Raw genomic sequence first — 25,580 nt, forward strand, 5'->3', positions numbered from 1 at the left:
TGAGTGGTGCTGTGGGCTGCCCCAGCCAAGCGCTGGGAAGCTGGAAAGTGGAGAGTGGATCACAGAATCACAGTGGTTTGGTTTGAAATGGACTGTAAAGATCATCTATGTTCACCTGCTGCTGTGGGCAGGGCACCTGCTCCCAGGCTGCTCCAAGCCCATCCAGCCTGGCCTTGGACATTGCCAGGTGTGGGGAGCCACAGTTGCTCTGGGAAACCTGTGCCCTGGCCTCACCATCTTCTCTGGGAAGAGTCTCCACCCAACATCCCATCTATCCCTGCACTTCTCCCTTGCTCTGTTACTTTGTGCCCATATCCAAAGTGCCTCTCCAGCTCTTTTGGAGCCCATTTAGGTGCTCGATGGCATGGATTCATGGTGATGTTTTGTGCTCTCTTGTGCTGGGAGAGGCTACACACAGGGTTAGTCTGCCTAAATCAGCCTCAGGTTACAACTGAGCAGACTTATTTCAGTAAGTTTAAAGTGCCTTTTTTTGCACTACTGTAGTGTTTTAGCTGTCCCTGTGTTCAAGCAGAGGCAGCAATTGAGTGTGGTGGGTGTGATTGTGGCATTTCAATACATAGTGTCCAATCTTTGCTTTCATATTTTCCAAGCGTTGCTCAGAGGTCCCTCCTGGAGTGCCTTGTGTCAGGCAATGGCCCGTAATACATTATGTGACACAGGGATATGTGTGGTGAAGGAGAGTTGTGTATGTTCAGGAGTGACTGGGGAAGGGGCTGGAGAAATGGAGGCTCAGGGGGGACCTTGTGGCTCTGTACAACTCCCGACAGGATTGGACAGCTGCGGGGAGAGTCGGGCTCTGCTCCCAGGGAACAGGGACAGGACAGGCAACAGCCTGCACCTGTGCCAGTATAGGTTTAGACTGAATATTAAGAGTTTCCTGACCTGGAGAGTTTGCCTGCCTTAGCACAGGCTTCCCAGGGCAGTGGTGAAGTCCTCATTCTCGGATTAAAAAGTCCTGTGGATTTGGATGTATGGGACATGGGTGGGCTTGGTAGTGCTGGGCGAAGGGTTGGCCTGGATGACCTTGGAGGCCTTTTGCAACCTCAGCAATTCTATGATTCCATGAAACCTTCCCAAAGTATCCCTGAAGCTCCGAGCCGGGAGGGCAGGGTACTGCACGGCTGTGCAGCTGCCGGTCGAGATGCTTCCGCTGCGCTCCGTCTTTCCCTGGGGAAGCCGCGCGGCTCAGCGGGATCGGCCGTCGCGGATGGGTTTGTCCCATGGCGCGCTGATTCCGAGCCTCCCTTCCCCGCCGGCCCCACCCGCCTGCTGCAGTACGTCCCGCTCCTCGACCCGCGGGCATCCCGGGGCGGGAGCACCCGTGCGTGGGAGGAGACTCCGCGGGCCGGGCCGGGCCGGGCCGGGAGCGGCGGAGTGCGGCGGCGGCGGCAGCAGGATGCGGGAGGCGCGGTTCAGGGACAACTTCTGGGTGAGTGGGAGCACGGCGGGACCGAGACAGCGGGGGCAGAGGCAGCCGGTGCCGGGGGGACACAGCTAGAGGTGGAGGGATCACTGCTCTCTGGTTAGAGTTGGCTCCAGAGCCAACGGTCGTGGTCGTGGGGTGACTTTGCTGCGTGCTCTGGGTCGATAGAAAACTGGCACAGGTTGCCCAGAGTAGCTGTGGCTGCCCCATCTTTGGAAGTGTCTAAGGCCAGGTTGCACAGGGCTTGGAGGAGCCTGGAATAGTGGAAGGTGTTCCTGCTCGTGGCAGGAGGTGGAATGAACTGTTCATTAAGGTCCCAAACATTCTGGGATTCTGTGATCCCTGGCAGGCACTGCCCACCATGCATGTCTTGAGAGTTGTGGTTTTACAGCCTGCTCCATGCAGCCAAAATAATGCCGGCAAGTGACTACTGCCTTACTGGAGGAAGTCAGTGCCAGGCTGAAGGGTTTGATATCATTAATTTGTTATCGGTGAACTACTTAAAGACAGCATGGTAAAAAATGTTCTTTTGATGTGGACCTAATCTAGGAGCAAGTCACTTGGTGTGGTGCTACTGCCAGCTGTTGAGCCATGGAGGAAAACCCAGTTTGGGGAAAACCACAATTTATTCTTTTCTGTCTGAATTATGCTTTTATAAAAGGAGAAGTGCAGGAAACCCACATATCTGCTGCAAAGCTTAAGCTCTGTGGCTACTCAGTTCCTCTGGTGGTGGACCTTCATTCTAGGTATTGGCAACTAGGAAGTAAATTACCAAATTTGGTCCTTTGGAGCTGAAAATCCTCATCTGTAAATGGTGCTTGGGGCTTCCCAGGTGTTGCCTCGAAGCAGCTCCCGTCTTGTAGGATGTGGGAGAGAAGCAGAGGCCCCAGGGAGAGCTGGCACCAGGTTTGGGACTCCTGAGTGTTAAGGAATAAGTGTAGAGCCTCACTCAGCCTCATTAACGAGTTAACTGGCATGGTGTTGAATACATAAATCCCACACAGATGTCAAACCTGTTGTTGAGAATAAAGCCAACTTTGCATCTGGCAGCTGCTTCCCAGCTGTTTGTTACACTGAAGTTTTCCACAGTGCTCCCTTTGCTTTGCAGATGCAGAGGGCAGGTTTTGAGGGTGGTGGCAGCACCCCCTGGGCTGGAGGAACAAGTGTGATGCCAGAGAAAGGCTGAGCAGGCAGGGTTTGCTGTGCCTCTGTGGCACACTGGATTGAAGAAGACCTTCTCACTGCAGGGCTGACTTTGGCTGTTTCTGCCTGGTTTGTTCCTCTCCAGCAGAGGTGTGGTGTTTTTTGATGGAGGATTTTGGTGGAGGGGGCTCAGTGGGAGAGAACACCAAGACAGGAACAGTCTCCAGCTCCCAAGACAAGGAGGATCTGGGGTGTTGTGTGGGGCACTCATCTCTGCTTGACCACTTCTACTGTGAACATGACTATTTTCTGAATAATTCGTGCTTCTTGCTGAGCTCTAAACCACTGGTGCTGCCAGGCATTTTTCCTGGGCTTTGTCCTTTCTGAAACCTGTGTGCTCCAGGGCCCCTCACCAAGGAAATGTGCCTGAGGCAGGCAGCTGGGGTGGAGGTTGGATGGGAATGTGATGGATGTGACTCAGTGGAGAAACTGAGGCCCTTCTGTGGTCACCGGGCCCATGGAAAAGGCAAGTACCACCCCAAGCAGCTGCCACACCATGTACTGGTGACTGTGCATCAGCTGTGAGGCCTGGGAGGAGGGGTGAATAAGGATAGGAAGGAAAAAAAACAAATCAAGATGAATGTGGAGGGCTGCACATCCAGCTTCCACCTGCTGCCGTGTGCTGTGAGTGGGCAAGCACTTCCTCCTGCAATTTTCCTCTTAGATTGCTTTGCGTAAGGCAAAAATAGAAGAAGTCTTTGCTGAAACAAGTGATTTCTTATAGTCATAGAAATATTGAGCAGTTTGAGTTGGGAAAGACCTTACAAACCATCTAGTCCACCACTCTGCTGTGGTCAGGGACACATTCCATGAGACCAGGTTGCTCTGTGCCCTGTCCAACCTGGCTTGGAATACTTCCAGGGATGATGTAGCCATAGCTTGTGTGGGTAACCTGTGCTGGTGTTTTAATACCCTAAGTCATAAACAATCCAAACAGTTACTTCCCCGTATTTAATACGAATCTCCTGTCTTTTTGTTTAAAACCATCATTTTTTATCCTATCATTACAAAGAGCTTGGCAAGGCACAACTTTTGTCTTCTGTATGTTCTTCACCTGTCAGACAAGGTGAGACCAAGATGGCCATTGTGGCGTGATGCTGGGCCAGTGGCAGATGCTGCCATACATTGCTCTCTAGTGGTGAGGCTAGTTCAGCTTCAGATCTGCTGGTCCAACAAAATATCCATGTCTTCCCGCCCCGCCCCCTCCCAAGTTAACTGATCATTCCATTCTACCTGCAGAATCCCTAGATACTGTATGTTACTCTGATGGGAGCAAGTATGTATTATCCCTAGATAATGTATGTTACTCTGACGGGAGCAAGTTTCTCAGTGGTTAGGACAGCCTGATAAGAAGGAGGGTTCTGTGGGAGTGCTCCAGGAGAAGTATGCTCCAACTGATGGGACAAAGTCTAAAAAATGTGCAAACTCTTAAAACCTAGGCCAGTTTTGGTATTGGATCATCCAGCTTTGAACTGTGACTGGTTGTGAGTGATGACCTCCAAATTTCTTTGTGGGAATATGATAGTAAGGGTGAGAGTGGGGAGGCCTTGGCACAGGTTTCCCAGTGCAGCTGTGGCTGCCCCTGGATCCCTGGAAGCATCCAAGGCCAGGTTGTACAGGGCTTGGAGCAACCTGGGACAGTGGGAGGTGTCCCTGCCCATGGCAGGGCGTGGAATGGTGGAATGGGATGAGGTTTAAGGTCCCTGACAATCTGAACCATTCTTGGATTCTGTGATTTTAGGTTAAGCTGCAGCCCACCCTTTGCTCTGTCGGGATAGCAGGACTGTGCTTCCAGCCTCGCCTGGGGACTAATTTAGTTTTAAACCTCAGCAGTTCTGGTTCCTTCGGTGGGTGCTGTGTCTGCTTCTGCAATGGTCCCTGTTCCTCACTGGAACTGAAGGTGTGATATTCCTGATGTGCTCTGTCAGGAAAACACAGGCCCACTTGGCTCTCTGTTCTGAAGTTTGTTCATGCTCTTGGGTCTGAAGACAAGATGATGAATTTTCTTGAATAAAGATGTTTGCTCCTTGGCACCCCACTGCAGCTCCTGCTTGCTCAGGGATTGAAGTTGAGATATGCCTGAAGCTGAACAATTTTTACCCTGAGTGCTCTGACTCCCATGTCACTCACTCTCACAGGCCTGTGAGGGAGCTGCCTGCCTGTGAGGGAACTGTGCAAAAACAAAAATACCCCAAAGCTCATGTTTGTTCGCCCTTGCCCTGCCTGTAGTTATTGCCATGAGTTGGGCAAGCCTGACATTTTGTTTTCATTCGTTTTTGCAATCTGCACTTCTTCTTTCACTATGTGAGGTCTTTTCTTTCACTTTTTTCATTTTCTTAGTATATGCCTTGTTTTCCATAAGCCTGTTCTCGCACATATTTCAGGTAGCAACAGCCTTGGGTCTCAGCAGTTCACTTTGGTCACATGGTAAAAATAGAAATAACAATAATGCTAACAACTGCTCTTATTCTGATCTGTGGGCTAAACAGAGTGAAATTTTGGTCATTTTACCTTCAATGGGACAGTGCTCTGCTCCCTGCAGTGGTTTTAGTGATGCTGCTAAAACAGCCTGTGGCTGGGGGGATGCAGCCCTGGGTTCCTGGGTTTATTCGCTGGCTGCTGACTGATAGTGGCTGTTTCACTTCCCCTTTCCCCTGCTTGTCCTTCTCCAAATGGGCACTGGCTTGGTGGAACTTAGCAGCAGCATTGTGAAATCCCCAGGTCCTTGTCTCAAAGGAAAAAGGTGGGATTTGTGGGAAGAAGTAGTCGCATCAAGGCAGAACAGCCCATTGCTTTTGGTGTCTCTGGGACGAGCAGGGAAGGTGCTGGCATAGGGGAAGGAAACTTCAAATGGAAAATTACTAATCAAAAAGCTGCTTTCTGCAGGATGCTGCTCCTAGGTGGGTGGATTTGCAGCGAGGCCTTTTCCTCCCTGCAATGAGTTTTGTTCGTCCTGTTGTACCCTCCTGGTTGTGGGTTGGGGAGGAGCTGCAGCTTTGTGCAGCCTCTCCTCACCCTGCTCCCTGCAGGGATCAGCATAAAGCACTTCTCTTCGTCTCAGTAACTTCTGCAGACCCTGAGCGATTTTGAGGCTGCACTGATTGTGAGCAAGGACAGCATGGCCAGCTACAGTTGCACGGTGTTTCCAGCTCCTAAAATAGTCACCAGCTTCTGGTGCATTCCTCTTAGCAGGCTGAGAAAACAAAGTGAGAGTTGGAATAAATACAGATCTTTCTAGAGGTGGTCCATGAATATGTGCAGAGCACCAAACCTTTCGGTTTGGGAAGGTTGGACAGACAGGTGGAGGGCAGGAAGGCTCTGCAGAGGGATCTGCAATGGGCTGAGGTCAGTGGTGTGAGGGGCAGTAAGTGGCGGACCTTGTGCTTGGGTCACCCAACCCCTGGAGCTCCAGGCTGGAGCAGAGGGGCTGGAAAGGGAAAGGACCCTTTGGGAAAGGCCCTGGGGGTGCTGGTGCCAGCAGCTGGACACGAGCCCAGGGTGCCCAGGGGGCAAGAGGCCAATGGCCCCTGGGCTGTCCCAGCCAGGGTGTGACACAGCCCAGGGCAGTGCCCGTCCCTGTGCTGGCACTGCTGGGGCACCTCCAGTGCTGGGGACAGCTCTGGGCCCTCAGGACAGGGGAGACACTGAGGGGCTGGAGTGTGTCCAGGGCAGGGAAGGGAGCTGGGGAAGGGGCTGGAGCCCCAGGAGGGGCTGAGGGAGCTGGAAAGGGGCTCAGCCTGGAGAAAAGGAGGCTCAGGGGGACCTTGTGGCTCTGCACATCTCCCTGCCAGGAGGGGACAGCCGGGGGAGTCCGGCTCTGCTCCCAGGGAGCAGCGACAGGAGGAGAGGGAACGGCCTTAGATTGTGTCAAGTGATGTTTGGATTGGATGTAAGAGAAAATTTCTTCATGGCAACGGTTATTAATCCTTGCAACATGCTGCCCCGGGCAGTAGGAAAGTCTCCATCCATAGAGCGATTTTAAAGCCATGTGGATGTGGTACTTGGGGAGATGGATTTGTGGTGGAGTGGGCAATGCTGGGGAATGGTTGGACTTCACAGTCTTAGAGGACTTTTCTAATTGAAACATTTCTCCACTGTCATTTTCTTCACAGGGTGTGTGTCTGCAGGGGTTTTCTGTGTAAATTGGGATAGGAAGTGTCAAGCTCAGCAGTTTGCTGTGACTCAGACAGGATTATGACGTGCTTTCCCATCCTCAGCTGAGCATTTTAGCTCCACTTTTGGCTGAAAGTGTAGCCAAACCCCAAAACATCACAAGCAGCACACAAATTCCTTCTCGTTAGTGAGTCCATTGGGTGTAAATCCAGGCAGCAAATCAGGAAGCAAAGGGAGTTGCATGTCCTGTGAACCCTCCAAGCCCCATCCCACCTGGCCTTGGACACTTCCAGGGATCCAGGGGCAGCCACAGCTGCTCTGGGAAACCTGTGCCAGGGTCTTCCCACCCTCACAGGGAACAATTCCTTCCCAATATCCCATCTGTCCCCGCCCTCTGACAGTGGAAGCCATTCCCGGTGTCCTTCACCCCCATTTCTAGTCCCATCTGCAAAGGCTGATTTGACACCATGCAATCCTGCCCAGCTCCATCTGGGCCGGGAATTCCTCCCATGGAAAAGTCACATGAAGGAATTCAAAAGCCATATAAATGGGACATGGGTAGGTGAATGGTTTGGCAGTGCTGGGGAATGTTTAGACTCGATGATCTCGGAGGGTTTTTCCAACTTAAACAATTGTGTGATTCTGTGTTTTATATAACACCTTGCACTCTGATGTCTGGTCCTGCCTTAGGTGCTTAGGAAACACACATGTGCTGGAATTAAATCCTTTTACTGTATAAGGAAGAGTGATAAAACAAGGAGCTTAGTGCACACTATTGATGTGTGCACAGTTTTCCCCTTGACCCTTCTGCCTGGCACAGAGAGCCCAAGTGTGCCAGTCAGCAGAGCGGGATGCAGGAGCTTCCGGGTGCCCCTGGACGTGCAGTGATGGGGCTCTGACCCTCCCTCCTGCCTGGGCTTAAAATGGCCAGTAGTTGTGCTTTGCATCCATTTTGTGTCCTTTGAAAGTGAGGATAGGAATTCAAGTGAGGCTGTTCCTGTGTTTTGCCTGACTCAGTGTAGTGTTTCCTTTTCACAGACCCGGTTAGTGAAGATGTGGAGAACCTGAGAACTGGTTGTGGGTTTATCAGTACTAACCTCACTAACCTCATCTTGGAGGGACATTTGTACTTTGTAAAGGAAGTTTGGTTTCTGCTTAGGTCCTGCTCCACAGTCTTGTCCACACCCATGCAAAGCTGATCTGGGGTAGCTGTGGATTTTCTGCCAGTCCCACTCCACCACATCTCTCCTTCACTTCCTGCTTTCTGATCACTGACAGTCAAGTACTTGAATAGGGAATTCCACTTAATTAAACTGTTCCTTTATCACAAATACCAGCCCTGTTCCTTCTCCTTTATTGTACCAGGAATAAATTCTTGCAACATCCTCTCTTCTGCTGCCCACACTGTTATGCCAGATCTCTACATACTATTGTGCTGGCTTTGAACCATTTGCTGAATCTCTCCATCCTGCCACTATCTTCTTCAGGTTTCTTGATAACCTTTCGTGGCTTTTATTTCCTGCTCCTACTATTGCTTCCTTTTCTGCAGCCATGCACAGGAATGGGGAAAGAATGGGGCAGAGTAAGTCAGCCTACATAATTGCTCCTTTTCCTTTTCCTTTTCCTTTTCCTTTTCCTTTTCCTTTTCCTTTTCCTTTTCCTTTTCCTTTTCCTTTTCCTTTTCCTTTTCCTTTTCCTTTTCCTTTTCCTTTTCCTTTTCCTTTTCCTTTTCCTTTTCCTTTTCCTTTTCCTTTTCCTTTTCCTTTTCCTTTTCCTTTTCCTTTTCCGTTTTCTTTCATTTTTCTTTTTTTCTACAAGCATCCGTGCAATATACGAAGAAAATGACCCTTCATAAGTCTATGGCAAGTGTGGGTGGCATAGATGTACCTTGTCTCTAATTGCCACCATTGTTCTCATTCTGGAGTGTCTCCCACCCCTAAAATAAAAGATTTTATTTCATAAAGAGGCACTTGCATGCTTGCTCCCACTGAGCCATGGCCTGTGCAAATGCCTCAGGAGGTGCTAGTGGCCATGCATTGCACTGACAAGGACATGACTCCTGTTCCTGTGTTTTCAGAGCACGGATCTGACCAGCACAGTTGGCTATGACAGCATCATTCAGCATCTGAATGATGGCAGGAAGAACTGCAAAGAGTTTGAAGACTTTCTGAAGGAAAGGTAGGGAGCTGCCTCTGACAACAGGTTGGGTTGAGCCTGGGAATGGTGCTGTGGCACTACTCCTTCTCCTGGTATTCCCAGTTTGATTTATGCCATGTTTCACTGACTTTAAATGCTGTCCCATGGAGTTCCTTGCTGTTTGACTTGCAGAAGATCAGGTTAGAAGATCTTGGCCTAGGAGAGACATGGCTTTGTCCTTTCTTTGTCTCAGTACATTATGAACACCCCACAGATTCAGTGTTAAGAAGTGGTAGGGTTAGGTACTGCTATTATTAATCAGAGGAGATAACATAAGCAGAGATTGTGTGGCTGGTGATGTATAAAATACATCTGGCTATGTATTTTACCTTTATGGTTCACCTGGTTAGCAGTGGCTAAATATGAAGAGCACATATCTAGTGTAGAACACTGTACATTGAATGAATGTCATTTTGGTAATGACAGCTGGGAAAACCAACCTCTGACTGCATGACTTGGTACAGAGCATCCTAGAACAAACAAAATGGGGATGAACCGGAGGAGAACTGCACTTAAAAGTGTCTAATGCACCTACCTCTGTTCAGGCTGTAATCCCACGTTCCAGGAAAATTTTGACCTTCCACATGAGGAAGTAGACCCTGAGAACCAAGTTTCACTCATCCATGACAATGCAGAGTGCAAAAGGCTCCTTTACACCCTGTGCCCTCTTTGGTCTTGAAGGAGGTGTAGGTTGCACTGAAGTATCTGGCTAGGAGGAGATCAGAGGGGCTGGACCTGGATTTGCCACTCTCTGGACCTGGCCCAGTTGTCCAGCACGGCTGTTACACAGTTCCATCTATGGAGAATGTGCCTGCTGGATGTTTTGTCTCAAAGTTCATGGGAATGTTGTTAGATATTAAAAAAAAATCCATCTATAATACATTTTTTTTTTCAATTTCCCTATTAGCTTTTGGGGTTTTTAGAGTTAAGGTAGGTGAATTCCACTGCCAAACTCCAGAAATCAGCCACACAGGGGTATCCATCTGTGTTAGTATTTAAGGTATTTTAGAAAGTTATTTGTTTTATCCAGTAGATGTTCTAATGGCAGCCTCCAGCAGTACTTGTTCCTTTCTGCTGGCCACAGAGAGAGAACTACATTTGACCAAGCAATTCCAGCCCTGGTTGTCTGTAGTGATTTCAAAGCAGCTGCAGAGAACTGGTTATTCTTACACTGCAACACAGGAGCTGGCTTTTCCTCCTTCCTTTCTTTCAATATGGTCCCTCAAAGATGTTATTTATTTCACCTCATGAGATCTGGTCTCTTTTTCAGATGCTCTCCCCAAGGATTAGTGCCAAGTACAGAGAGTACTTATTGCCACACATTGACAGAGAGCAGAGCTAGATGGGATATTGGGAAGGAATTCTTGGCTGTGAGAGTGGTGGGACCCTCTCTGGTACAGGTTTTCCAGAGCAGTTGTGGCTGCCCCATCCTGCAAGTGTCTAAAGCCATGTTGCACCTTGGGGTAGTGGAAGGTGTCCCTTCCCAGGGCAAAGGGTAGAACTGAATGAGCTTTTTGGGTCTCTTTCAACCCAAACCAATCAATGTTTTCTCTCTTTGATGTCTCTCTTTCCTCAACAGAGCAATTATAGAAGAAAAATATGGCAAGGAGCTCATTAACTTGTCGAAGAAGAAGCCCTGTGGACAGACAGAGCTGAAGTAAGTTCACAGTTGCTTTTATGTGTGTCCCTGAAGCAGTGAAGGAGGAAGAGAAGGAAGGAAACTATGAGACAAAACAGAATTGAAATGTGATTGATGCATTCAGAAAATGAGCTGAAATCATTCTCAAGAATGAGAAGTGCCCAGTTGGGTTCTAATTGGCTTTGAGTTGGAGCCCACCAAATTCCCCTTAGCCACAGATTAACCAAAGCACTGTAGATGCTCAGGGGGGTGTGGGCTGGTGGGTCAGCAGAAAGATGGGGATCATGAGACCTTGGGTTACTCCCGGACAGGTTTGTAGCCAGAGGGAAGTACAGGTACTTCCTTTACTCAAACCATGCACATCTTTAGAGCCCAGCATGCTGTGGCCACCATGGTTTGTTCCATTTCCCAAGTGACCCTCAGTGCCTTCTGCTTCCTCTTTTATTTCTGTACTTTTTACATGCCCTGGTCATTTACTTACTTTACTTGCATATTGAGGTGTTACTTAAAATGTTTCTGCCATCTTTACTGGGCGATATTGATAGGGGGAAAAGTTTCCTATTTTTCCAACCACTGGCAAATGCACCATGTTGAAATTGTTCCAAATTATAGTTTTAGGAGGTTGACAGAAACATTTGTCATGAAACTTTGAATTTTTAATTGCATCCAGTGCTCAGAAAGATGTAAAGTAGGTGTCAAACCAAGTGAACTGTGTTGTACCCGGTGAGAGGGGAAAAAGTGGAGGTACTAAAAGGGTGAGTAAATGTGCTTTGAGGTACTTTGGCCATTGTTGAGAGAGTTCTGTTTTGGAAGAGGTGCTCTGTTGATGCCTGTGGCTGGCTGTGCTTCTCCACCCTTTTTAATGCCCTGCCTGTGTTTTTCAGCACACTGAAGAGATCCCTCGATGTTTTCAAGCAACGTAAGTAATTCTTCATGTTTGCCAGGACACTTGGCAGTGTTAAATCCTGAAGGCAACTGCTTGGGAAGAAAATATCAGAGAAATCTCTAAATCTGTGCAGTGCTGAGGCCAGGCAAAGGCTTTACTGCTGCTGGCCTGGTACATCCCAGTGTGTGGTGTTTGAGACTAAGTGGTCCAGGACATGTGTGGGACAGGAGACCCACAGGGCATCATTTTGGGATCTCTTGGGCTTTCAGGTCTGGCTGCAGCTCAGAGGTCATATTTATGTTATCCATAGGAAGCGGTGCACAGGAAGCTCATCTGGAGTTTGTTGGACAGGCTTGTCCTCTTCACAGAGACACTGTAACTCATATCTTGAATCTGGGACAGCTTTGGGCACTTAGAACAAGGACATTGAGGGGCTGGGGCATGTCCAGGGAAGAAAATGGAGCTGGGAAGGGGCTGGAATCCCAGGAAGGGTTGAGAGAGCTGGAAAGGGGCTCAGCCTGGAGAAAAGGAGGCTCAGGGGGGACCTTGTGGCTCTGCACATCTCCCTGCCAGGAGGGTACAGCTGGGGGAGTCGGGCTCTGCTCCCAGGGAACAGGGACAGGAGGAGAGTTAATGGCCTCAGGCTGGGCCAGGACAGGTTTAGATTGGATATTGGGGAAATTTTCTCATGGAAAAAGTTGTCCAGCCCTGACACAGGGCAGTGGGGGAGTTCCCATCCCCAGAGCGATTAAAAAACCATATGGATGTGGCACTTGGGGACATGGGTTAGTGGTGGCCTTGGCCTTGGCAGTGCTGGGGGAATGGTTGAACTTGATGATCTTAAGAGGGTTTTTACAATCTAAATGATTGTGTGATTCTAACTGGAGCATCTAAAAGATGGTGCTTTGGCCCCTGTACATTGTCTTGTGTCACATCCTACCATGGTACCATCAGATGGAACCTGGAGGGTGAGCACTCTGCTACCCTGTGCCCAGTCCATCCCTTGCCCGATCCAGGTTTCTTTGCTGCCCCTGTGGACCTCCCTAACATGGCTCTGCCCTCACCACTGCTGACAATTCATAGCTGTGGGTTTGGAGCAGCTTTGGGGGTTGAATTGGGAGCTGCCATTTGGCTCCGTTGCCTTGGTGGATCCTGGAGCGGTGTTTCACAGTGTGGCTGCTCGCCGTCAGCCAGAGGAGCCTGAGATTGTTTTAGCCTTCATTTTTCTGTTGCCTGCTGGCCTGGGGCAATGCAATGTGTTGAAACATGCCTAGATTTACCTGCATGAGGGGGAGAGTTTTCTCAAACTGGGGAGCGGGTCCCAGCAGGACTGATAATTACCTTGGTGAACACTGCTTGGAGGCTGCTTCAAAAAAGCTGGTTTCACATTTCTGAAAGGGGATGTGTGGTATGCTCTAAGTTGACTTGAGGTGCAGTCTCTTCAGGAATATATATACAGATATAAAAATATTGAATTTGTTTTCTCTTTGCAGAGGTAGACAATGTGGGACAAGGTCATATCCAGCTGGCGCAAACCCTTCGGGAGGAAGCAAAGAAGATGGAGGATTTCAGGGAAAAGCAAAAGCTACATCGGAAAAAGGTCAGGCACCCCAGGGAGATGTACCTTCCTGCAGGGTATTGATCCTGCCCCAGCAAGGGGCTGATCCTGGTGCTGCCTCATGCCATGTCCCAGCCCCTGCCGCGCCCCCACTGCCTGTGCTGCTGGGAAGTATTGGGCTCTTTCTTATGTGTTGTAACTGTGTTGAACTGTGTAGTAACCTCCAACTTCCTTCTTCTCACTTCCACATCTTCTCTGTGTGTGTTTTGGGGCCAGCCACAGCGCTGGAATGTTTTTAAAACATTTGTTTATAGTGCTGTATGATCTTCATAGGGGCTGCTAAAATGGCCAAGCCTTTTAACTTCTGGCTTGAGATTCCTTTGTCTGGAAAACCAGGGAAAACTGGTAGAACCAGAGACTGGTTTGGACCTAGCAGAGGGGAATGGGCTTCCCAGTTTTGCCAGAGTCTGGGGAGGTGATTCAGTAGTATATATTGCTGGGATTTAGTTTGTAGAGCACCTTCGCCTACACAAAGGCTACAATTGGCTACAATTCAAGTCTTAGGCAGAAGCACAAAAGATCAGTTTTGTGAAGATGATTTGGGTGGATGAAGGTCTTTAAACACGTCTCAGCGTGGTCTGTGGCTCTTCCTCTTCTGAGACACAGTGTGTCCTGGAGCTTTGATGGTCAGTGATGTGCTGACCCCAGGTCTGTTGTCTTCACAGATAGAGCTGATAATGGAGGCAATTCACAAAAACAGGAATCTTCAGTACAAGAAGACCATGGAGGTAAAGCAAATGTGCTGCTGTTTCATGCCATGTGGGTTTGATGCTGCTTACACACACCCACACAGAGCATTGGGACAGGCTTAAATGAGAAGGGCTTTCCTCCTCTGCTGTGACTCTTGATGCTGTGTCTGTGTGAGTGGTGTGCAGGGTGTGCACAGAAGCAGTGAAGAGCGCGCCACTGGTAGCCTTGCAGGGTTGGATACAAATGGGTTAGAGTCAGAGAATTATTCAGGTTGGAAAAGCCTCTAAGATGCTTTAGTCCAACCATTTGCCCAACACTGCCAAGCCCACCACTAACCCTTCTCCCCAAGTGCCACATCCACACCTTTTTGGAGCATTTCTGTGGATGGTGACTGCACCACTGCCCAGGGCATGAAAACTCTTTCTGTGAAGAAGTCTCTCTGAACATATACTCCAAACCTCCTCTGATGCAACCTGAGGCCACTTCCTCTCCTCTTCTCCCTTGTTCCCTGAGAGTAGAGCCCAACCCCCATCTGGCTGCCCCATCCTGTCAGGGAGTTGTGCAGAGCCTAAAGGTCCCCCTGAGCCTCCTTTTCTCCAGGCTGAGCCCCTTTCCCAGCTCTCTCAGCTGCTTCTCATAGAACTTACGCTCCTGCCTGTTCCCCAGCCCATCTCTGGACATGGCCTCGATTGCCAGAAGCTTTTCACTGTAATCCAAGAGCAGCCTACCTTGCAAGGCTTTCCCCAAGCTGCAGGCACCTTCTGTGCCATTCCCTGCTCTGCAGGCAGTCTGCTCCCTCTCAGGCTGAGCTCTCCCCCAAGGCCTCCCCACAAGCTGTGTTTGGTGTCTGTCCTAGGCCAAGCGTCTGTACGAGCAGCGCTGCCGGGACAAGGACGAGGCAGAGCAGGCTGTGCACCGCAACGCCAACCTGGTCACGCAGAAGCAGCAGGAGAAGGTATAGGAGGGGAAAGGGATGTCTTTTCTTGCAGCTCTCATGCCTCACAGCTCTTGTCCCACCTCTGGGTTTTGAGGTGAGATGGGGAGACTGGTGATGCTCCCCAGCGGGGCTGCAGTGCTATTGGTGATGCACCCAGCCTCTTCTCCACCTTCCTCGTCTCTCCCATTTTTGGCAGCTGTTTCTGAAGCTGGCTCAGACAAAATCAGCACTGGAGGATACTGGTGAGTGTGGAAAGGCCGTGTTGGGAGGGCGAGGGCAGTGTTTCTAGGGGCAGTGGGTTGTGAAGCCGTGGCATGGTTCTTGGGTGAGCTCCAAGTCTTAGGCATGACTCCTTGGAAACACATGCCCAAGATAGCAGCAGTGGGCAATGTCCCTGGAGAAGCCTACATGAGCCCACTAAAGCCATATCCTTCTGCTTTATCCCTGATCTCCCATCCTTTCCAGCCTTTTCCCTAGCCCTAGAATTACCTTCTAGTGAAGGGATTTTTTAATGACTGTTAATCATAGAATCACAGAATCATAAAATTGAAAGGGACCTTAAAGGTTGTCTCATTCCAACCCCTCTGCCATGGGCAGAGACACCTTCGGCCAAAATATGATTTGTCTCACAGACAGGAGTTACCAGCAGTGTGTGACCACAATGGAGAAGATCCGGGATGAGTGGCAGAATGAGCACATCAAAGCTTGCGAGGTAAATGCCCCTAAACACCTGCACATGGGAGCCTGGTCCTCTGGGTTTGCAATCCTGACTGCAGGGCTCAGGGACAGTGCAGATTTGCTGTTTTTTTATTCCTCTGGCAGTGAAGCCAGAGGAATACAAAAATGCTTGTGTGTCTCAAGCATTGGCTTCTGGATTCAAAACCCCACTGCTTCAAGATTTCTGCTCTTAATTTTTCCACCACCTTCTAAAATTGACAGAGTCAAAGTAGTGACATTTTTGCCCACTACCTGCTTGCAAGTGTGTCATCTTGAACAGCTGTGGTCACCTCTGTATACTCCAGTATGTCCTGGAGCCTCAACTACTCTTTTGTTGCTCAGAAGGCTGTCTGAAACTCTGGAAGACTTTACATTACTTTTCAGCAGAGGCTGGTGGTGGCTGGGGATGCAGGTGGAGCCATCTCCACATGCATACTGTGCCAAGAGCACTTCATCTTGTGTCTCACAGACCATGGAGTAGTATGGGAACCCCTCTGAGTGGGTATATCAGCCTGAAGCAGACTGCCTCAGAGGGAAGTGGTCCAGCACTGGGGATTTCTCTGGGATTTCCAGCACACACTGGGGAATTTCAGACTTGTAGCAAGAGGGCTGAGCAGTAGCTCTGCTGCTGGTGTGTGATCTGTGACTGAGGAATGGACAGAAACTGCAAAGACAGATTTTATCCCAGATCTGCTTCAGGCTTGCAACCAGCTTTCCCATCCCCAGCTGTGCTGATCCCTTCCAAGTTACCTCTCTTCAGGCTGCTATTCTAATTTTCCCATTTGAACTGAATTTTCTGTCTGTTTCATGTAGTGTGCGTGGATGTCTCTGTGCTGGTGTGCTTTTGGTGCCTTCTTTAGAAGCCTCTAAGATGGGGACACAGTTTAGTGGTGGCTTGGCAGTGCTGGGTTAGTGGTTGGACTTAATGTTCTTAGACAGCTTTTCGAACCCTAATGATTCTGTGCTGGGGTGTGGAAAGCAGCAGTTTCACTTTCACTGATGGATGATGTGGAAGTTTTCCTCTCCATGTGTTGCAAAGGTCTGTGGATGTTCATGGAAATGTGTAAAAGCATGTGAAATTGAGGTGTACTGGACAGCAGATTTCAAAAGGATTTAAACTTACTTGAAAAAGGGCTAGGCAGGAGAGAAACAAATACCTCTGTTTTCATACATCCCCAGTGGCTTTTTAAAATTGCTCTGCAATTCAAAAGTATTGCCTTTAGGAAGCTGGCTTGGTCTCCCCAGAGGCAGAAATGTGCTGGGTGATCTCCTCCACATTAGTCTTGCAGATTTTCCAAGCTTAGTCCTCACCTTTGAATTACCTGGTTGCTTCTCTGGGCAAGCTGGAGGCCTCATGGCTTCCTAGTTTTCTGCAGAAAACAAACACCAACTGCTCCTGGCAGTTAGCTTTGCTGTGGCACATGGGGGTGAGAAGCAGTCAGGACAAAAGAAATTTGTCCTTGTTTTGAAGATGTTATGGACAGTTTTGTCTGTGTTGTTTCAGTTCTTTGAGACTCAGGAGTGCGAGCGGATCAACTATTTCCGTAATGCCCTCTGGCTCCATGTCAACCAGCTCTCCCTGGGCTGTGTCCAGAATGATGAGGTACCTCAACTGAAAACCTTCCTTTTTCTTTGTAGAAAGCAAAGCCTAACTTTTTTTTCCTGGGCACTAAGCTATGTTACATCTGGGTTGGGCTGTGGCCCATGAATAACCACAGACACCAGCATTTAGTGGGCAAGCAGAACGATTGGCCAAAACTCTTGCAAATGGGGTTTTCTCTGGGATTTCCACATTTTTTGAGGGTGGTGAGGCCCTGGCACAGGTTTGCCAGAGAAGCTGTGGTTGCTCCATCCCTGGAAATGTCCAAGGCTAGGTTGGTCTGGACTTGGAGCAATCTGATCTAGTGGAAGGTGTCCTGTCCATGGCAAGGAGTAGAATGGGATGGGCTTTAAAGTTCCTTTCCAATCCAAACTGTTCTGGGATTTTGTTATTCCCTTGACACTGAAGCTTGTGTGAGTACTGGGCTTTCACCCTATGTGTGGTAAGCAATTGGGAAAAAGCCTTGTTTTTTGACCTGATGTATACAAAGCGCTTTATTTCCCTTTTGCAGAAATATGAGGAAATCCGCAAGAGTTTGGAAATGTGCAGCATTGAGAAGGATGTTGACTTTTTTGTAAATTTACGCAAAACTGGAAGTTTGGCTCCAGGTAAGAGCTTAATAGAATCTCAGAAAGTAGTGCTGACTGCTCTGTACTCCTCATGGAGCTAGCTGCTCTGGTTAGCATCATTTTGTGGGCAGAAAACACTCATTTTGCATTTCATTCGGTGCCTTGCAACACTAGTCTCTGCCACTTTTGACAACTCCTGGAGATCATAGTCTCAAATTTTTTTTAGTTTCCTATCAAGCATTTTCTTGGAGAGGAGAAAGACTTAGCAGCTGAATGCTGGTATATCAAGTATTTTATGTTTGTAAGAAGCTTGTACTTCAGTACTGTCAACTTTTCCTAGCGCCTGTTGTTTATGAAAACTACTATAATGCCCAGAGAAATGTGACTCCTGTGAGAAGTCCAGCTCCTGTACCTATACCAAGGTAAGGTGTGTAATATGTACAACTGCAATTTTTATTGCAGATGATGCTTGCTCCTCCGAAACAGGCATATTTTATTCCTTTCAGTCAATTGGAAGCTTAAGTTAAGGGTATTAGAGGAAAATACTTGCTTGCTTGGCTCTTGGTGTGACCTGTCACCAAGACAGATCACAGGAGGAGATCTGAGGAGAGCTAAAAGCATTTGTGGGTGGAGGGAGGAGCTGCAGAGCTGGATTCACTCTCGTGGGACAGAAGCTGGGCAGAGAGGACACAGTGAAGGATTTTTCTGTCGGGGGCAAGATGATGACTGGGGCCAAGACTTATGCTAAGGATGAATTGCCACTTTGGCTGCCACACTGAGAGAGGAGTCATGTACAATTATGGCTTCCTGATGTCTCACTCTGGGCAAAGGCATGTACAGAGACATGCCCTGAGGCTCACTTGTGAATTTTTCCGAGTCAGTGCTCTCTGGTTATTTTTTCCTCTTCTCCACTGTGTCAGGTTCAATTCCCGTGTTTGCCAAGTGGGATGTGGGTGGTGACCCCGCCTTGACTTGCTTTGTCAGGTCTCCGTAAAGCCCAGGCTGGCCAGACCTCCTTCCCTCTCACCAGCTCTGGGGAGGGGAACTGGGGGGTGCAGAACCAGGGCAAAGGGAGTCCCTTAGCCATGCCGATCCTCAGCTCTGTGCTTTCTTCTGTGCAGGAGGGGACCTCTGCCCACCCCGACCAGTGCACCAGGTGAGTTACTGCTTCATGGGCTTTCTGGCTATGGGAGCTGTCAATTCAGCCCTTGCCCAAAGTCCCTTTCCAGCTCCCTTGGACCCCCTGTAGGCACTGTAAGGAACTCTTAAGGTCTCCTTGGAGCCTTCTCTTCTCCAAGTGAACAGTCCCAGCTCTCCCAGTCTAGCTTGAGCCTCATTCACTCTGGCATCCCATCCCTTTGACATGGATGGCCAGTGTGTGGTGCTTCTGCTCTGTTTAAAGCCACATAATAAGCACTTCTCATGGGAAACCTGAGGGGATTTTATGTGCTCTGTGTTTCAGGGGAGCCTGATTATGCCACAGTTGATGGCTACAGCTTGGTACGTTTCTAACAGTCACAGTAAGTACCCACTTTTGATTGAATGATGCTTAAATGAAAGAGGGGGAGGAATTTTTTACCTGGGCAGATAGTAGTATGACAAGGAGGAAAGGTTTATACTAAGAGAGTGTAGATTTAGGTCAGCTAGAAAGGAGAAATTCTTCCCTGTGAGTGTGGTGAGGCCCTGGCTCAGGCTGCCCAGACAAGCTGCGACTGCCCCATACCTGGAAGTGTTCCAGGCCAGGTTGGATGGGGCTTGGAGCAATCTGGGATAGTGGAAGGTGTCCCTGTCCATGCCATGGGGGTTGGAATTAGATGGTCCTGATGGTCCGTTCCAACCAAAACCATTCTGGGATTCTGTAAGAAAGGATTAATATGAGATGAATCTACACAGAGGAGGGACAGTGGAGAAACATAGGCCATTGATTAAGGAATGACATTTTGAGGTGACTGATTGGAAGTGATGCTCCTGTCAGCCCTCCCATTGCTTGTCTGAGCTGTAGCTGTGGTTTAGACATTGTTGATCCTGTTCTCTAGGTTTTCCAGAAGGCAGAAGACACTGTTGGTCTGACCAGCGTGGTAGAGATGGCATTTTCAGTAATTCCCAGACACACAGAGATGAAGTGCTTCTGCTTTTCAAGAGAATATTTGAGGACTACAATAATTATTTGTACATTCAGAAAGTGCTTACTAAAAATCTATGCGGGTGATCAGCAAACTCCTTGGATGGATCTTCACATTCCAGGAAGAAAAGGACCAGACGCAGGCATCATCTGTGTCAGAAAGAGGTTTTGATTTGAAGTTCTTCTAAAGTGCGGCCATCTAGTTAATGTGGGGCCTCCCAGTCTCTATATAACCAAAAAGTTGTATGTGCTAGGAGGAGTGCTGCAAGATGCTTTGGGCTTGCTGGCTTCTGTTCAGGGTATGTGCATCCCTCTCAGATCTCAGGTTTTGCCTGTTCCTAAAGGCTCTTGCCTATACCTGAAGTCTTTCATTAGTGGGGATTAAACTTGTCATTTAGGTCAAATTTTACTGATATCTCTCAGAAATCTTAGAGGGCACCAGCAGTTGCACCGAATATCTGGCTTAGCTGTAGCTGTGCTTCATGCTTAACTGCTGACACTGGAAGCTGATCTGCATCCCCTCAGGGAGGGGCTGTGTCACATCCAACCTGCTGGGAGTTCCCAGGAAGGATCTGAAGCAGTTTATTCAACTCTGCTGGCCGCCTCTCTGATGAGGGTTTTTAGGTTATAGGTTTATCAGGTTGTCCCTGGTAAGGTCTAGAGACCAGGCTGGATGGAGCCTGGAGCAATCTGGTCTAGTGGAAAATGTCCCTGCGAGTTGGAACTGATGCCTTTCTGGGACTACCTAAAAACAATGGCCAGACAAAATTGAGGGAATAAAAAGTGGTTACATTTATTGAAGGGCCTTCAGGTACATTTTGGGCAGACAAACCCCCCTCAGAGGCTACACCCAAAAAAAAGGACAGTGTGTCACAGATCTTAATATTTTTCTAAGTTTTGTGTATTTGCATACTGGGGGATTGATCTTCCAATTACAGCTTCAGGTAATTAAGTTATTTACCCCAAGTTTGCTGCCCCTCAACTCACTTTTGTTTACATTTCTCAGGGCCTGAGACAGTGAGGTGTACTTGATTCCAAGGCCTAGAGAGGAATTGTTTAGTCTGACCAAAATGGGAAAGCAGTAGTTAACACTTTATATGGAGTTTAGAGTTATATCCTAGATAATTGCAGGATTACAAATATATGAAAAATATAAAAGCTAAAATCTTAAGGCATCAGAACTAGGTGGTCTTTAAGGTCCCTCCCTATGCAAACTATCTTGGGATTCTCTGATTCTATGATTTAATTAACCTCTGTGATTCTCTAAACTTCTGACTTGTTCTGACTATGCACCACTGGAAACAAAATTATCTACTAATCGAGCATGAAACTTGTTTTTCTGACCACATCTCCAGAAAGCTCTTGCACTTGTTGTTGCCGCATATATAGATACGATTATGGCTATGATTCAGAAGCTTATGTGCCTCAGGGCTGCTGGTCTCTCTGATGTTCCTGTGTGCAGTGCTGCTTCACTGCTCCTCACTGCCTTATTTCACTGGATACAGAACACAGGACATGGGGATAAACACAGAGTTTATCTGTCTAAACCTGGTGCCAGGTCACTAACCTGGAGCAACAGGATTTGTTGTTTTTATGATGTTTTTCAAGTTGAATCTGCATGGCTTCAGCAGGTGCCTCAGCCCACCAGTCCTTAGGGTTTTTATTGGATTTATCTGTGTGGGGAAGAAGACAATGAGCTCTAACATCTGCCCTGCTGCCTCACAGTGAGCTGTGCAGAGTGCACATGGCAAGGAATATTTATTTCTGAAAGACCAAGGATACAAATGCTCTTCTGAAGGAGCCTGCTGTAGTCTTAGTTCTATAAATATATATTTTAAAAAATAAGTTTTGAGTCTTGTGTTCTGGATATGCATTCTTTTTTAAAGTTGTCGTGTTCACTTTCTGTTGGGGATGGGTTTGGGATCCATGCAAAGCATCCTAGTCTCTCCTGGATGGAAACCTACAAGATCACATCCTTGCTTAGCCTTTATTTCAGTCCTTGCTCAATACCAACACAGCAGTGGAAGAAAACACCCCAAAAGAGAATGGCATGGGAAGTGCTTATGATTAGCCATGAGCTGCAGACCAGGCAGGGCTGTTTGCCCTGGAGGAGTGTCTGCTATGCAAAAACTTGTATGGTTTCTTTTCTGGGATTTTTCCACTGACTGAGCACAATAGATGCTGTTTGGCTTTTCTGGATCTAGAGGTGCCCAGTGAGGCTAAAATTGCACATTTACTAAAAGCACAGAAGTAATCCCAAAATCGGGGTGCTGGGAAAGGTTTCCCCCTTCTCCACATACAGTTTACCTTTCCCATAGATACTACATATTCCAGGTTATGCTAGTAATGTAAAGACTTCTCAAGCCCTAGGTCCCACAGAGAGACCTGTTCAAGCCCATTAACAGGACTGTGATGTGTTCTGCAAAGTGCCACTGAGCTCTGGGGGGGCTCATCCTCCTGGGCACTGGGAGAAGTCACTCCTGCTCCCCATGGGCCTTGGGGGCTTGGGCCCTGCTCTGGCTTCTCTGGGGGATGGCTGAGTGCCAGGACAGGGCTCTGAGGGACAGAAGTTCCTGGTCTGGTGCTGAGCCATCATTTCTGCTGTGCTGGAGGTGTCTCATGCCTGGGGCAGACAGAAGTGACCTTATACTCCCCATCTAGTGGGGGCTTGGCTTCTCATCCCACATTCCCTATAGCAGAAGGTTGGGTTGGCCCTATGGATAGTCTTTGAGTCCCTGTAGCAGTCTCTGGTTCACTACAGAGTGTCTGTAAGTCTCTCTGGGCAGTCTATGGGTCCCTGCAGCAGTCTGTGTGTCCCTGTGGAAGGTCTGTTTGTCCCCTGTCAGTCCCAATGGATAGTTTTTATGTCTCTCTGGATGATCTCTGGGTCCCTATAGTGGGCCCTGGTCATCCATGGAGTGTCTCAGTCTTTATGGACAATCTGTGGGTCCCTAGGGCTGCTTTCTGTGTCCCTACAGCAGACCCAATTAACCTAAGGATGCTCTGTGTGGTCCCCATAGATGGTCTGTGTGCCCATGGATACTTTGTGAGTCCCTGTGGATGCTTTGTGTGTCCTCATGGACACTATGTGAGTCCCTATGGATGCTCTGTGTGTCTCCATGGATGGTCTGTCAGTTGCCATGGCTGCTCTGTGAGTCCCTAGGGATGCTGTGTCCCCATGGACACTTTGTGTGATCCCATGGGCACTCTGTGTGTACCATGGGTGGCTTGTGTGACCCAATGTGCGGTCTAAGTGTCCCCATGGAGTGTCTGTGTGTCCCCACGCAGTGTCTGTGTGTCCCCAGGAGTGCCTGTGTGTCCCCACGCAGTGTCTGTGTGTCCCCACGCAGTGTCTGTGTGTCCCCAGGAGCGCCTGTGTGTCCCCACGCAGAGTCTGTGTGTCCCCAGGAGCGTCTGTGTGTCCCCACGCAGTGTCTGTGTGTCCCCACGCAGAGTCTGTGTGTCCCCACGCAGAGTCTGTGTGTCCCCACGAGTGTCTGTGTGTCCCCCCGCAGTGTCTGTGTGTCCCCAGGAGCGCCTGTGTGTCCCCACGCAGTGTCTGTGTGTCCCCAGGAGCGCCTGTGTGTCCCCACGCAGTGTCTGTGTGTCCCCACGCAGTGTCTGTGTGTCCCCAGGAGCGCCTGTGTGTCCCCACGCAGTGTCTGTGTGTCCCCATGCAGTGTCTGTGTGTCCCCAGGAGCGCCTGTGTGTCCCCACGCAGTGTCTGTGTGTCCCCAGGAGCGCCTGTGTGTCCCCACGCAGAGTCTGTGTGTCCCCACGCAGAGTCTGTGTGTCCCCACGAGTGTCTGTGTGTCCCCACGCAGTGTCTGTGTGTCCCCAGGAGCGTCTGTGTGTCCCCACGCAGTGTCTGTGTGTCCCCACGCAGTGTCTGTGTGTCCCCAGGAGCGTCTGTGTGTCCCCACGCAGTGTCTGTGTGTCCCCACGCAGTGTTTGTGTGTCCCCAGGAGCGCCTGTGTGTCCCCACGCAGTGTCTGTGTGTCCCCACGCAGTGTCTGTGTGTCCCCACGCAGTGTCTGTGTGTCCCCACGCAGTGTCTGTGTGTCCCCACGCAGTGTCTGTGTGTCCCCAGGAGCGCCTGTGTGTCCCCACGCAGTGTCTGTGTGTCCCCACGCAGTGTCTGTGTGTCCCCACGCAGTGTCTGTGTGTCCCCAGGAGCGCCTGTGTGTCCCCACGCAGTGTCTGTGTGTCCCCATGCAGTGTCTGTGTGTCCCCAGGAGCGCCTGTGTGTCCCCACGCAGTGTCTGTGTGTCCCCAGGAGCGCCTGTGTGTCCCCACGCAGAGTCTGTGTGTCCCCACGCAGAGTCTGTGTGTCCCCACGAGTGTCTGTGTGTCCCCACGCAGTGTCTGTGTGTCCCCAGGAGCGTCTGTGTGTCCCCACGCAGTGTCTGTGTGTCCCCACGCAGTGTCTGTGTGTCCCCAGGAGCGTCTGTGTGTCCCCACGCAGTGTCTGTGTGTCCCCACGCAGTGTTTGTGTGTCCCCAGGAGCGCCTGTGTGTCCCCACGCAGTGTCTGTGTGTCCCCACGCAGTGTCTGTGTGTCCCCACGCAGTGTCTGTGTGTCCCCACGCAGTGTCTGTGTGTCCCCACGCAGTGTCTGTGTGTCCCCAGGAGCGCCTGTGTGTCCCCACGCAGTGTCTGTGTGTCCCCACGCAGTGTCTGTGTGTCCCCACGCAGTGTCTGTGTGTCCCCAGGAGCGCCTGTGTGTCCCCACGCAGAGTCTGTGTGTCCCCAGGAGCGTCTGTGTGTCCCCACGCAGTGTCTGTGTGTCCCCACGCAGTGTCTGTGTGTCCCCAGGAGCGCCTGTGTGTCCCCACGCAGTGTCTGTGTGTCCCCAAGAGCGCCTGTGTGTCCCCACGCAGTGTCTGTGTGTCCCCACGCAGTGTCTGTGTGTCCCCAGGAGCGCCTGTGTGTCCCCACGCAGTGTCTGTGTGTCCCCACGCAGTGTCTGTGTGTCCCCACGCAGAGTCTGTGTGTCCCCACGCAGAGTCTGTGTGTCCCCACGAGTGTCTGTGTGTCCCCACGCAGTGTCTGTGTGTCCCCAGGAGCGTCTGTGTGTCCCCACGCAGTGTCTGTGTGTCCCCACGCAGTGTCTGTGTGTCCCCAGGAGCGCCTGTGTGTCCCCACGCAGTGTCTGTGTGTCCCCAGGAGCGCCTGTGTGTCCCCACGCAGAGTCTGTGTGTCCCCACGCAGAGTCTGTGTGTCCCCAGGAGCGCCTGTGTGTCCCCACGCAGTGTCTGTGTGTCCCCACGCAGTGTCTGTGTGTCCCCAGGAGCGCCTGTGTGTCCCCAGGAGCGTCTGTGTGTCCCCCCGCAGTGTCTGTGTGTCCCCAGGAGCGCCTGTGTGTCCCCACGCAGTGTCTGTGTGTCCCCAGGAGCGTCTGTGTGTCCCCCCGCAGTGTCTGTGTGTCCCCAGGAGCGCCTGTGTGTCCCCACGCAGTGTCTGTGTGTCCCCAGGAGCGCCTGTGTGTCCCCACGCAGTGTCTGTGTGTCCCCAGGAGCGCCTGTGTGTCCCCACGCAGTGTCTGTGTGTCCCCACGCAGTGTTTGTGTGTCCCCAGGAGCGCCTGTGTGTCCCCACGCAGTGTCTGTGTGTCCCCACGCAGTGTCTGTGTGTCCCCACGCAGTGTCTGTGTGTCCCCACGCAGTGTCTGTGTGTCCCCACGCAGTGTCTGCGTGTCCCCAGGAGCGCCTGTGTGTCCCCACGCAGTGTCTGTGTGTCCCCAGGAGCGCCTGTGTGTCCCCACGCAGTGTCTGTGTGTCCCCACGCAGTGTCTGTGTGTCCCCACGCAGTGTCTGTGTGTCCCCACGCAGTGTCTGTGTGTCCCCAG

At 50.1% G+C, this 25,580-nt stretch overlaps 1 protein-coding gene across 3 annotated transcripts; it reads left to right on the top strand.

The window, feature by feature from the left end:
- The first annotated feature begins 1,204 nt into the window (after window positions 1–1,204).
- Window positions 1,205–21,579, top strand: PSTPIP2 (proline-serine-threonine phosphatase interacting protein 2). Of its 3 annotated transcripts, none has more exons than XM_030257518.4 (15): window positions 1,205–1,450; window positions 8,838–8,938; window positions 10,536–10,613; window positions 11,480–11,514; window positions 12,975–13,081; window positions 13,765–13,827; window positions 14,646–14,744; window positions 14,923–14,968; window positions 15,359–15,438; window positions 16,948–17,046; window positions 17,555–17,651; window positions 17,953–18,034; window positions 18,734–18,768; window positions 19,075–19,112; window positions 19,649–21,579. In XM_030257518.4, exons 1-15 carry the CDS (start codon window positions 1,229–1,231, stop codon window positions 19,904–19,906), a joined length of 1,440 nt encoding a protein of 479 aa, XP_030113378.3. In that variant the 5' UTR covers window positions 1,205–1,228; the 3' UTR covers window positions 19,907–21,579. The 3 variants fall into 3 exon arrangements, with proteins under 3 accessions (XP_030113378.3, XP_030113380.3, XP_030113379.3); XM_030257520.3 differs by having other exon boundaries at window positions 19,075–19,132; window positions 19,649–19,788; XM_030257519.4 differs by lacking the exons at window positions 14,646–14,744; window positions 14,923–14,968; window positions 15,359–15,438.
- Window positions 21,580–25,580: the final 4,001 nt, after the last annotated feature.

Source organism: Taeniopygia guttata, chromosome Z, assembly GCF_048771995.1.
Source record: "Taeniopygia guttata chromosome Z, bTaeGut7.mat, whole genome shotgun sequence".
Lineage (NCBI taxonomy): Eukaryota > Metazoa > Chordata > Aves > Passeriformes > Estrildidae > Taeniopygia > Taeniopygia guttata.